The sequence below is a fragment of the Tachyglossus aculeatus genome, chromosome 3 (assembly GCF_015852505.1).
Source record: "Tachyglossus aculeatus isolate mTacAcu1 chromosome 3, mTacAcu1.pri, whole genome shotgun sequence".
Lineage (NCBI taxonomy): Eukaryota > Metazoa > Chordata > Mammalia > Monotremata > Tachyglossidae > Tachyglossus > Tachyglossus aculeatus.
Window position 1 is genome coordinate 41,715,769 of NC_052068.1, and position 13,704 is coordinate 41,729,472.

A 13,704-nucleotide genomic window follows, 5' to 3' on the forward strand; every position below is an offset into this window, starting at 1 on the left:
CACTACTATTCTCAGTCTTTAGCTTGTCATTATTTGGGAAAACCTGTAGACCTGCAAGAGGGGAGAAGTATTATCTGTAGAGCTGCCATCACCGTCCCTTTCCACATTTCTATGCCCCAAGGAGCCAAGGCATTTATTCATCCTTTCATTCATTCAATCATATTTATTGAGCACTTACTGTGTGCAAAGCACTGTATTATGCACTTGGGAGAGTACAATATAATAACAGACACATTCCTGCCTACAACTAGTTCACAGTCTAGAGGGGGAGACAGACATTAATCTGTGGGTGGTCCCAGAGGCGGTGGAACATTTGGTTATATAAGCTACTGCCCATCCCAGACCCCTCCTCCACATCCTCTCTGTCCCCCTCAAGGGCTCTATACCCCAAGGAACCAGGGTGGCATGGAGAAGTATTCTGAGTTTGATTTTTCAGAGACATTATCTGCATCTCAAATAAGGCTTTAATAGATTTCAGATCCTGTTCACCAGAAGGGCCCTGCTTCAAACCCCTCTCATAGCAGTGATGTTGGAGGTGGGGAACCAATAAAGAAAAATTCAGCTCATGTTGGCAGTAGCCAATCAAATGAGGTGTTTCATAACCGTGTTCATAAATTAATCTGTTAAGGATGCATCCGGGACAGCCGCAATTCATTCATTCATTCAATCGTATATGTTGCCAACTTGTACTTCCCAAGTGCTTAGTACAGTGCTCTGCACACAGTAAGCACTCAGTAAATACAATTGGGAAGTACAAGTTGGCAACATATAGAGATGGTCCCTACTCAACAGAGGGCTCACAGTCTAGAAGGGGAAATCCAGTCATAGTTTAGACATTCTGAACCCTGCCGTAGACTCATTTAATCCCTATTTTACAGATAAAGAAACTGAAAAATTGAGAACTTAAGTGACTAGCAGGCAAGAGACAGAATAGGTATGAGCACACACATCCTCTGACTCCCAGAGCCATTCACACTAGGCCACACTGCTTCTCCAATGCCTTCCCCTCTCGACTGTGAGTTTGCTGTGGGCAGAGAATGTGTCTGATGTCACATTGTACTCTCTCAAGAGCTTAGTACAGTGCTTTACACTCAGTAAGTGCTTAATAAGTACAATAGAATGACGCTCCTACCTGTATATTCTCCCAAGGCCCCTCTCATAGTCGCATCTGGATAGTTTCCAGTACTCTACCAGTCTCGACTATGGGAGGGAGAATCAAGCAGAGGCCTGTCCATTCTATTCCTAGCTTGGACACTGGCTAGCGAGTGGAAGGCCATCTGCTACAAGTCAAAATTCACCTGTGCTGGGCATGGGAGAGAGTGGAGGGCAGAGATTCAAGTTTATTGTGTGGAAGGAGGCAATAGTAAACCACTTCCGTATTTGTACCACGAAAACTCAACGGGTACACCAACAGAATGATTGCAGATGGACATGGGGCATTTTGGGAGAGATGTGTCCATGTCACTGCTATGGGTTGGAGATGACTAGAGGCCTTAAGATAAGACAAGACCTACTAGTATTCTTGTTCCTTACTCTCTTTCCCTGTTTTGACCCTTGAATTTCCATTCAGTCCTGAACGGATGTGTTAAAGCTTACTGTAACAGCCACTTCTGGCTTTAAGCTACTTGCCCCCATGGCAGTTATGTACTTACCTTTAAATTTGGTTGCTTCCCCATATGTGTAATTAATTTAAGTGACTCTCGGCCCCTATAGATTTATAAGCCTTTGGTACAGATTTCCTAAGTATTGTAGCTTCCCAAGTTCTCAGTAGAATGTTCTGCACAGAGTAAGAGTTTAATAAACTCCCCCCTGTGAGCCCGTTGTTGAGTAGAGACCATCTCTATATGTCACCTACTTGTACTTCCCAAGCCCTTAAAACAGTGCTCTGCACACAGTTAAGTGCTCAATAAATACAATTGAATAAATGAATGAATAAATACCATTGATTGATTGACTGACCAATTTCTGGGACATATTTGGCCATGTGTCAGTGTCCTTTCAGCACTGGCCTACATTATATAGGAGCTGTCAAAGATGCAGCTGTCATTTTAAGTTGATAATAGATAAAATGATTATTCAGCAGAGATTGTATGGGGAATTTCTTCTAGCGTAAAAGTTCAGCACATAGCTTAAATGGAGAGGTTTTAGAAAAGGTTGAATGGCTGGAATTCACATTAATGCCTGTGTTCTAGTGTAGAAATCTGGGTTCTCTGTTTTAATTTGTCCGTCTGAAGTCTTCTTAGCAAAGGTAAGGAAAAAAGGAATCATGAGACTCAGTATATTTAGGAATGTGTGGGATGTAAATATAATTTCTAAAAGTCCTATTCATTTTATAGATGTATTGACTAGTCCCAAACATGTAAATTTTAATGTATGTCAGTACGTGAACAATAAGTAATTCCCCATGAGATTTTGTCAAACTATTCTTAGTTCTCTAAGATGACATAATCTATTAATGTTACTCTCCATAGGAATGAGAATTTAACTGAAACTCCCCTTTAAATATTGCACCACATTCTAGAGACGAATAATTCATAACCACAGAAGAACATCCGAGATGACATCTTAGTGTCTAATAATTGACTGTCTCCCTTATGGCTCAATTAAAATATAGCTTCATGTAGCCTTCTTGCCCTTTTGCCTTGGGATGGTTCTTTGGGAAATTTGGGTATACTCAAAGCACTTGCCATATACCATCTTGACTAATGCATCAGCCTCCGCGCTGACCGCCCTGACTCAAGTCTTCCCTTTCCAGACAATACTTCAGTTTGCTGCCAGAATAGTTTTGCAAGAATGAATTCACTGCAAGTTTTCATTATTCAAAAACAACCACCAAAATTCCATCTCTGCATCAAACCAAAGAAATACCCTTAGCATATATTTTTAGCACTCAACCAACTCACTACCTATCTATCCTCACTCCTTTACTACTTCAGCCTAGCCCACATACTGCATTGTACATTTCACTGTACCACTGTACAATATTTACTGTGCCTCGATACACTGCTTTGAACATAGTAAGCGCTCAATAAATATGATTAAATGAATCTATCACTTACTCACATCCTCCTTCCTGTCCTGGCATGGCCTTGTGGAAAGAGCCCAGGCCTGAGAGGTAGAAGACCTGGCTTCTAATCCTGGTTCCATTACATATCTACTGTGTAACTTTGGGCAAGTCAGTTCACTTCTCTGTGCCTCAGTTACCTCATCTGAAAACTTTTTTAGTTCCTGAAAAGTCAAGTAATCAATAGGATTCACTGAATATACAAAGAACTGTACTGCGCACTTGGGAAAGTACAATAGATTTGGTTAACATGTTCCCTGTCCATGAGGATCTTACAGCCTAGAGGAATTATAAATATTTTCATATTGAAAATACTGATGTTCAGGAAAACCAAGAGATGGATTTTGAGGACTTGCCTGTTGCAAGGCTGTCATCTTTTTGAAGTTTATAATGACTAAATTACTTCAAAAACTGTATTTCCCTGATAATGGGGGTAAAAAAGAAAGGAAATATTTAACCCTAAGCAATCATGCCATCAAAACATCATAATTTAATGAATGCTACTGGAATTGTGATTTAAACAGATCATTGAAATAGCAGAAATTAAAATTTACCAAGGACCTCCTCACATTCTCCAACTATCTCTGAACCCAGTGACTGGTATTTTCCATGAAGTGTCTTTCTTCTCCTCTGCTTTTTGTCAAAATCTACTAACACTGAATCCAGGGCTGACCCCATTATATACATAAATAGGTATATTGTTTCAGGTTCAATTCTGTTAGGGTTCTCTTTTGCCTCATGCTTTTCACCTCATGGTTCAATTATCTAGTGTCTTTTTCTTTTACCTAGGGCATCAAAATGACTTAAATACGTTCTAATTGAAGCTATGCTCGTTGCAGTGCATTTTTTTCTGGGCAGGCCTTGTGAGGGATACCCAAATAGGTACTGTATGATGAGCTGAAAAAGGGGGGAAGGAAAGTAGGAGGGATAGAGAAAGCATTTTGTGGCTATAGTAAAACATAATCTCTACTTTATCCAGCTCTACTATGTCCTTCCAAACTTGCTTTCATCAAAGTAATTAAGTAGACACTTAAAGTAGTTTGAGAGACAAAACAGCAAAGGTAAAAACAGTGTCAGAAATTGCAGGTAACAAACACAACTACACAACTAAGGGAAGTCTTTATGTGTGCATAATGTGATTGGAGCTGAAGGTCCCATATAGCCTTTTCATTCATAAATGCACCCAGGCAAAACTTTCATGGTTGGTAGTGATATTTTTGAGTACAGTACGATACCTGTAGACTGTACGTTTCTTGCGGGCAGGGAACATGTCAGTGGTGAGCCCATAGGAGCCATTTTGTTGGCTAGGAATCATTTTGTGAGTGACTGTTTTTGAACCCAAGCAAAATAACATGAAGGAACAAACTCAAGAAGGAGCTAGGTTGTTCTGAACTGCAAATTTCTCTTGGTGCTTTTTATCACCAAGTAGATTTGTCCACTAGACAACGAAAATAATCATTCTGCAGGATAGTTTATATAAATGTTCCTGTGTTATTGAATACTTGTACTACTCCTCCTGTAGTGATCTAATGGACAATATCTAAGCCACTTACCAAGATAGGATTGGTATTTAGGGTAGGTTAGTTAGTAGCTACTGTCAATAGGTCAAGCTTGGTTTGTTCAATCAAGAATGGTGATGGATTTCACTGAGCCTTTAAATCTCTCATCCTCTCTCCTCCATCTCCTGCTGAAAGGAAGCAGACATAGTGCAATTACTAGATCAAATCAATCAACGGTATTTAATGAGCACTTACTATATACAGAGCACTGTACTAAGCCTTAGGAGAGTACAATGCAATAGAATTAGCTGACAATCACTGCCCATAATGATTTTACGTCTAGAGGGGGAAGTGACAGAGTTAGGATTACAGCCTGGGGTCACAGAACAGAAAATCTCCAATCTATTCTCAGGAACAGGTGTTGTTGTGTCCTCACTTCCCTTCTTTCTTCATGGTTCTATTACCTTCAGTGGTGCTTCTTCCAAGACTTAATCTTTTTAAACCGAAGGATCTTAATTTTTTCAGCCTGACCTCATGTGGAAGCTACTTTTTCTCCCTGATTTTGATCACTCTCCCTTCTACCTTATCCAGCTCTCCTATGTCCTTCCAAAATTGACTGACCAGAACTCTGAGCATTAGTTTAATTTTGTGTGCTAAATTTTAACACTCAAACATTTCATTTCCCAAAGAAATGTAGAAATACATCCCAATGTATCTGGATGGATCTTTTCTTGAAAGTGCTTTGACTTTAAAGTCACCCTTCCTACCTCTTTTTAAGAATGTGTAAGTTTAAATGTCAATTGATGGTTATTTCAACATTCAAACTTAATTCCCTCAAAAGCTGCCGGTGGTGACGGTGGCTTCTCCTGCTCTGGCATCATCTGAGGTGATAAGGTGATGGAAATGGAGTGGCAGGATTCTTACCTGAGATGTTTGTGGAATACCAAGCTTGACCTGAAGTTTATCCATGTTAGATATATCTTGGGAATAATTCAATTCCAGGGCTTACCTAATCAATGCATTCTCTTCTAACACAATAACTTGTTTCTTAATACAAACACATCCAGTGGGAAACATTTTGTCCCAAGTCAAATGTTTGTAATTACTTACCCCATTACAATAGGACAAACAAGGAGTTTAAAATAACTAAGGCAATTCTTACCATGTCCATGTAGGATATGTCAACGTCTCCGACATAGAGCTCTGACAACAGGATAGAAATAGAACACAATTATGCTACAAATTTCCATAACAGAATCAGACATTCAGATAAAAGTTATCATCATTATCCATATGCAAAACTCTTGATTCATACACATGAAAGGCAAGAAATTAATCATTTGCTGATTTCAGTCTCATACTTACATCACTTGATTGAATAATGAATGAGATGCTATGTTCAAATTAATTGAAATTTATTGTTGAAACGTAGTTAATAACAGAGCATTTTTAACTTAAGATTTCTAATTCTTATTTTTCATACATAAACATAATATTTGTTAAGGACAAACAGGTGTATTGACAAATTGAAAAAGCAATGAATCCGAACATTTTTCCCAATACAGTGCCCTCATCTTCCATACAGCATGTGGGCAACTTACCATGAGTTGTAAATAGATTAAAATGGAAAAGATGAAACTCATAAAATAAAGAACTGTAATTTCGAACACCCCCAAAATAACCAGAAATCTTAACATCAAAGCAATTATTGAAATATTTCAAAACTGGAAAAAACTGAACTTCATTTAGGCAAAGTCATCAGAAATATTTTGGTGAGTCACTGCCACTTTCCCATTGATAAAGTACCTAGAGGACTGTTTTGAGGAAACTAGGATAAACTCTGTTTGTGGGTTAAGATGTAGGCACCAACAGGCATCTGCCCTGAGAACACAAATCTATACTACCCGCCTACTGCACTACTGAGTTTAATTTTGAGTGGTGCAGAAGATTCATCAATGGGGTAGAGAGCATATAAACAGAGCAGAACTAGGATAGTTAATGAGGTTCACACAATTAAAAAGAGTAGAAATATATGTGCTATGAAGCATCTTCCAACAGGGAAAGAAAACATGTTTTTTTTCTCTGCTCTGCACTTAATAGAAGTTATAACTATAAGGAACAGTAACTACATCTTAAATGATTACCCAAGCTATGGTGGTTTAGTAAAAGTGAAACAACAGGAGTAGGATTCAAACAGCAATTCTCTGGATGAATGTGGAATGTATGGGCTCTTCTTTACTGTTTTGGAGTTTTGCACCATACTTTTCCCTATGATCTGCATTTGAAACACCTTACATTTTGGAAAAAAAAAAGTACTGCATCCTTGTGCTACTGGTGCCAAGAAATAAATAGCAAATTAAGTGCATCTGAAGTAACTTTGTTTTACACTAAATCTGTTGTGTTTTTGACAATTCCACCCTTTTGATAAATTTGATTTACCTAATATTCTTAAATATTCAATCTGAAATAGTTTCGACATTTTCAGAGGAAACTTTTCCAATTACTTTAGAGCCTAGCCATGTTCTTTAATAATTGTATTATTGCTAGTAGGGAGAATAGGAAATCATAAATGTCAATATCCTAGACAAAATCATCAGTATGAGACGAAAACAAACTGAAGGAGACATAAAAACGTAGTAGCATTAACAGAAATAAAGTGAGCAGCAGGTGAGAGAAATTTTATTACAGTTGAAAGTTGCTGGATACTTTGAAAGCTGTGACATGATGCCAGTCTTTCTACTGCCTAAGAATTAGGAGCAGTTGCAATGTAATTAAAAATGTTTGTTTCTTTTCAATAATGTTATTTCATCCCATATACAGAAAAGCCAAGTACCTTAGATAGCAAGGCAAGTTTTCTCTAATGAACACTTTTGCTTTAAATAAGACAGAGGACCACTGTTTTCTTTATTACTCATACAATAAGAGCAAATCATGTCCTTTGATCAGAAGTGCAAAAAGCAACCTTGACTACTTCTGAGCTCCAGTCCCAGAGACGTTGTTCTAGTGCCAATAAGTGCTTATTTTGGAAATAAGCAAAGGGGTACACAGATGCTTACATTAAAGGCACTTTCCTGGAATACATTTAGCCCCTCATTAAGCAGTAGACAGCATTATTCATCTCTCTGCCTACACTGGATTTCCTTTTGAGTTTACAATGTTCCAATTTATTCCCATGAATATGCTGAATTCATTTTTGCCACTTCCTGGTATCTGAATCTATGGATGGTTATTGCACTGACTGACTCCTCTGGTAAACTTTTATTCTAGCATTATATAAATATAAACCCTCAGTAGATTTTGTGGTCTATGATTCCCTATCCTGCATCATCCATTATATTTAGTAAGGAGGATAGAAAAAAAGAAAGTATACCACAAACAAATAGAGGGAAAATGTAAAGAATAAAATAGAATTAAATTAAAAGCTGTTTGATATTCTAGAAAGCAGTACAAGTTGGAAAAATTATAGAAATAAGAAAAAGAAAAAAATAGGATGGTTTCAATTCTTACTTTTTTTTCAAAGATTGTCTCATCTGGTATGATAACCTTAAATATAACCCCCACCTGTCATAAAAATTAACCATTTTAAAGATTTTGAGTGCATAAATGACACCATATAAATCTTCTGATGTAAACATTTTTTCCCTCCTTCTTGGGAAACTCAGTCAAATGTATTTAAACAGTACAATATGCTAGGCAGATAGTGCTAGTAGGGCAGAATCAGCAATAAGTAGACGTGATAAAATGTGGGCCGTTATTTAAAACAATAGAGCAAGAGCCCACATGATTGTTGAAGATTTTTATGACACAACTGAAAGTGTGTCCAACAGATGTTGGGAAATACACTGGTACAAATGTGAGTGCAAAATTTTCTTTCTCCTTGTTCACTTTAAAGCAGGTTATTAAAGTGTACAACTTACGTAAGCACAATACAAATTCTATCTTGTTTTTTCTCAATGACCATAAAAAGCGCAGTTTATTACAAACTCAAGTAAAAATTAAAATAAAATAAAATAAAATGATCACAGTTTTGTCATTGGTATGTGGAGATTATTCCAGGGGCCCATCCAGAGCTCTTCCTCATCAGACTGTGTGTGATCGCTGTGAAATTCTGAGGCCTCTTTGATGTCCTTGATATCAACCACTGATTCCTGCTCTGCTGTGCTTTTCATTCTATTTCCCCTTGGTTTTGCTGCTGCATTGTCAGCCCCTATCGTGCGAGGGGCAAATGAAACCATAGATGGTCTTGTGTTCAGTTTCTCACTGGAAAATGCCCCCATTGACAGTGTGTTCAAGGGGATGTTCTCCTCATGGGTCACTGCTAACTTGTCTAATTTCTTAAAGTGCTTCCCCAGCCTGGAAGGGGAAGTGCCTTTCAAATTGTTGGTGAGGCAAACCCGGCGGGTTCTCACGACTGATCCATTCTGGGCAATATATACGTTGCCGTTGATGTTGGTTTGGAGGTTGGGATTTTGAAGACGGTTCCGCTGACATTCAGGAGCGCTGTCTTCACCTGCTGAACTGGTCTCATAGTCATGATCAATGACGAACTTAATCATCTTTTTCCTTGCCCACTGTTTGGATTGAAAGTAGAGGATTGTAAAGTTAGATCAACACATGACAAATGAATAATTGTCAGAGACTATTTTTTTTAAAGTTCATAGATAGACAACATTAATTGCATCAAGCATGCAGTTAGGATGGAATCAATTTTGTCCCAATCATTGGAGCCTTGTGAATGGGTCTGGTCCAAAGGCTCAGGGGAATCAAGAATATTAAATATTATTGTAGAACATTCTGCCTGGCAAAATAACAGAGGTGGAAAAGAAAACAAGACCTATGCCTCAGCGGTTTTTTTCACAACAACCTGCTTTCATTATAATTTTGAAAGTTTGTATTTACTTCCAACTTGTCTCAACTGTCTACGATGTCAACTGCACAAATTTATCCTAAGTGACTGCTGGTTAAAAGACACGTTAATGGAAAGAGCACGGGCTTGGGAATCAGAGGTCATGGGTTGTAATCCCAGCTCTGCCACTTATCAGCGGTGTGACTTTGGGCAAGTCCTTTAACTTCTCTGTGCCTCAGTTATCTCATCTGTAGAATGGGAATTAAGACTATGAGCTCCAGGTGGAAAAACCGGATTACCTTGTATCTACCCCAGTACTAAGAACAGTGCTTGGCACATAGTAAGGGCTTAACAAATACTATTATTCTTATTATTCATGCTTAAAATAAAGGATGGGTTATCAATTCGTTATTCAATGGTATTCACTGAGTGCTTATTGTATGCAGAGCATAAAAGGGCAATCTTTACTGAATGATCTCTTGTGGAGAAGTTTAGGGTGTTTATGCTTTCTGTAGTGGGTGATCTACTTCCCTGGGTGATATCCAGGGCTTCATTTGTAATGGAAGATGTGTCAGAGCAAGTCAGACCAGCACGCACTCTTGACAGGAGGGCTACAATCCTGTTAAGAGCTACCTTACCCTTGACGTCAGGCAAATTTTCCCCAGCTAGCTGTAACAGCTAGATCTTAATTCCAGAAGATGTTGGGGTTCTGGTGCAGGCCCCATTGCTCCATTAAATTCTGGGCATTGGCAAAATAACTTTACCCTCCTTATTCATGTCTGGGCCTGAGGTTTCATGTGTTCTCTAAGAACACAGAAATTTTGGATGGCCCAAAATGTATCCTCTCACACATTAGAGAAGCAGCATGGCTCAATGGAAAGAGCCCGGGCTTTGGGGTCAGTGGTCATGGGTTCAAATCCCAGCTCCGCCAATTGTCAGCTGCCAATTGGGTAAGTCACTTAACTTCTCTGTGCCTCAGTTACCTCATCTGTAAAATAGGGATTGATTGTGAGCCCCCCGTGACACAACCTGATCACCTTGTAACCTCCCAAGTGCTTAGAACAGTGCTTTGCACATAGTAAGTGCCTAATAAATGCTATTATTATTATTATTATCTTCAGACCAAGAGTATCTCCTAATCTGACCCTCTTGGTTCAGGGTCAGATTCACTGTATTATTTGCTTTATGTAGCTCTTCCTGAGCTTTCTGTGTGATTAGGCAAAACTTCTGCAGTTCAGTCCTGACCCATAAGATGAACTTTTTAAAACTAAACTGGAAAATTCTATTGTCCAAGTGGGCTTAAAAATAAAACTGAGCATAATTTATATTGGGTTGTTTGTATCTTACTACTCTGAAACTCTTACCAAAGCAGGAAATTGAAGGGAGGCAGTCCACCATCTTTCATTTTCTAATATATAGTCTGTTTCAGTGATAAATGGAAAGTCTTTGATCATTGGAAATTGAAACAAACACAACCACCATTTTACACTCCATTCTCAATGAAGGAGAACTGGGGCCCTTCAAATTCATTGCAGGCAAAACATAATTACAAATTCAAACATCAGTGAAGAGAGAGCATATCCATTGAAGAAGAACACACAAGGAAAAGGAAAGAACAGAAGGCCACATCAACAAATCATGCACAGGAGTGTTGGCTATGTCTTAGGGAAACTATGCAGATGACAAACTTTCATTGATAAATTATTAAGTCTTTGTAGACACTATTTCCCATGGCATTGGATCAGATGTGAGAAAGTCAGTAAGGTCCTTTCTGGTTGTAAGGAACCTGCTTTTCTCCACCTAATAAAGTATTATCTGTAACATATAAAGGCTGCCAGCTGGCAATATTAATTCCAGGCAGAGAAGATGCAGAAAACATCTCTTGAGTGAAGAGTGATGGTGAAAAGGAGATGGCACACCTGTTTTTCAACAGTCTGGAAAAGTCAGCCCTAATGTTGTGATGAAATTATACTTCATTATGGGGAACAGATCCTAAGTCTACATTCAAAACAAAAAGAATCACTGAAACATTGAAGTACATATTCATTTGATTTTAAATTGATCTCACTTGCCTGTGAAACTACATCAGTTCAACCCTACTCTTAAAATGCTGATATTTTCAGACAATTTAATAAACTTTGGAAATGTATACCTGTGGACACATGAAATAAAACTATCAATTTTGAAGAAAAATTGAGAAGCAATTGTCCCCATTTATTACATTATGAATAAATGGGATTTGATGTCAGAAAAAGAACATTCAGTTTAAAAAAAGATTCTTGACAGCTTTGTCATCAAGTTTGGCCTAAAGGGCTAATAAAAAACCCTGTGTTTATTTTCAGGAGTGTTCCCACTTCAAAAATGCCATTACAGAATACCAATGAAATGCATTTTGATTTCTAATGGAAAAAAAAAAAAGGTTTCTTCTCGATATGTTACCTTTTCAATTTTAAGATCGGAAGCTCACCCAAAAGCACACATATCATGCTGGTAACTTGTCTGTGTAATTATTTCTGCTCTTGTTAGTGTGTATTTTACATTTTAAAGAGTACACAGAAGACACTTCACACGAAACCACACTGCAAAGCCCCCACCTGCTTGTCTCTTGTTCTAAAGGGCTGTGTTGTAACCACCTACATCTGTGGTAGAAGGCTTCTTTTTGTTATACTTTTGATCATTATATTCACTGGATTCTGAACTGCTCGACTCGGATTCATCTTCACTCTCTTCAGAGTCTTCACTAGAAGCTGATTCTCCACTGATTTCCTTACTATCTATTGTCCCAGGTTCTCCTGAGTCTTGATCAGCAGCTGCCTCAGCTACATTTTCTTCAACATCTTCTTGTTCCTCTTCCTTTTCCTCTTGTTCTCCTTCAGGGAGCTCCTTGATAGTATTTTCATGTGTTTCTTGGACATTTTTGGCTGCTTTGGAAGCAGACTTGGGAACAATCTTTTTTCTTCTTCCAATGATAATATCACCGTTGTCCTCAGAAGAATGGACACTCAATTCCCCTTCTGATTCCACTTCACTCTCTGCAGAGTCAGACTCAGAGCTTTCCTCAGATTCTTCTGACCCAGATTCCTCTTCTTCAGAGCTAGAGCTGGATTCTTCTGACCCACTTCCTTCACTGTAGTAACTGTAGTCACTGTAATCTTCACTGTCTTCTTCTTCCGAATCCACGGTACTTTCAGTGGCTTCATCCTGGTCCAAAGTAACTTTCAGGTAATCTTTATCTTCATCATCGAGTCTTCTTGGATCCATCTTCCGTTCCACGGCTTCACTTTCTGTGATTTGGATGGAAATTCCTGGCTTCTCACCGGGGGCCAATTGAGCATAATCCTTTCCTTTGACTTTCTTAAGGATCATTGGGAATATTTTTGCCTTCTTCCAGGTAGCATGGGCAGTCTCAGCTGCTGTTGGTTTCTGGATTGCTCCCTCATCACTAGGTTCACCTACATCACTAGCTTCTTTTCTCTCCCTTTTACCTTTCTTTGGCTGTTTTGCATGAATTACTTCCTGTGAATTGTGAACATTAAATTTAATTATATTCCAAAAGAAAGGAAGATTTTATGAGAACTTTTCTTCCTAAAAGAGCTAAGCAGAAAGAACACTAAATAGGAATATTACCATGCAGTATAGTATCCCAAGGACTAAAACAACTTTTCAAATTTTATAATAAACATTTCCCTTCTTCTGTTGGATTTGGAGGCCAAACAACAAAGACTTAAATACGTTCATTTATTTTAATTAAACTCAATTTCCACCTGTAAATAATGCTAATATCCTGAGACATATGAATAATTAATATACTCCTAATAGAATACTTTTTTCTAACTTTAAATGATTTTTTTGACATTTTTTTCTTGTTTTTGATCAGGTAGAAGTAGAGCAAACCTGAACTGCCTTTTTTTTTTGGACTAATCTGCTACATAAGCAATCTGAGGAAAGCAAAAGAGCATAAGTTGGGACCACTGCCATGTAATATTTTGACTACATCTGCTTAGTTCAGCAAATCTTGAGAGGAACTGTTTTATGTTGTTGCCCACATTATTATCTTATATTTGGCTGCATGGCTTAGGAACACAATAAATGGCATAATTCCAGATTTTTTAAATATAAATCAGACTCCCCAACTTTATTGACTGTCATTTAAACTGGAAAATAAAACTGATCCTATTATATTTACTTTAAATATATTTAAGTTTTTCAGGTTTTTTTTGTTTTTTTTTTGTTTTAATTAGGGAATTTATAGAAAGGATGTCAGTCAATGCAATGCCATTCAGTGACAGTTCTTG

The 13,704-nt window shown here is 37.9% G+C and overlaps 1 protein-coding gene and 1 non-coding gene across 2 annotated transcripts in view; one reads left to right on the forward strand and one right to left on the reverse strand.

The window, feature by feature from the left end:
• Positions 1 to 1,150: 1,150 nt before the first annotated feature.
• On the forward strand, positions 1,151 to 1,288 carry LOC119926350. Its single transcript, XR_005450235.1, has one exon. It is a non-coding gene; the product is annotated as a small nucleolar RNA SNORA7 (small nucleolar RNA).
• Positions 1,289 to 8,094: 6,806 nt separating this feature from the next.
• PCDH15 (protocadherin related 15) overlaps positions 8,095 to 13,704 on the reverse strand; it is a 702,056-nt gene continuing 696,446 nt past the window's right edge. Inside the window, exons 39-41 of the mRNA XM_038743373.1 lie at positions 12,233 to 12,925; positions 12,004 to 12,042; positions 8,095 to 9,134 (exon numbers count right to left, since the gene is read on the reverse strand). Of these exons, the coding sequence (XP_038599301.1) occupies positions 8,583 to 9,134; positions 12,004 to 12,042; positions 12,233 to 12,925 (1,284 nt within the window). The 3' untranslated portion in view covers positions 8,095 to 8,582. The remainder of the gene's footprint in view (positions 9,135 to 12,003; positions 12,043 to 12,232; positions 12,926 to 13,704) is intronic.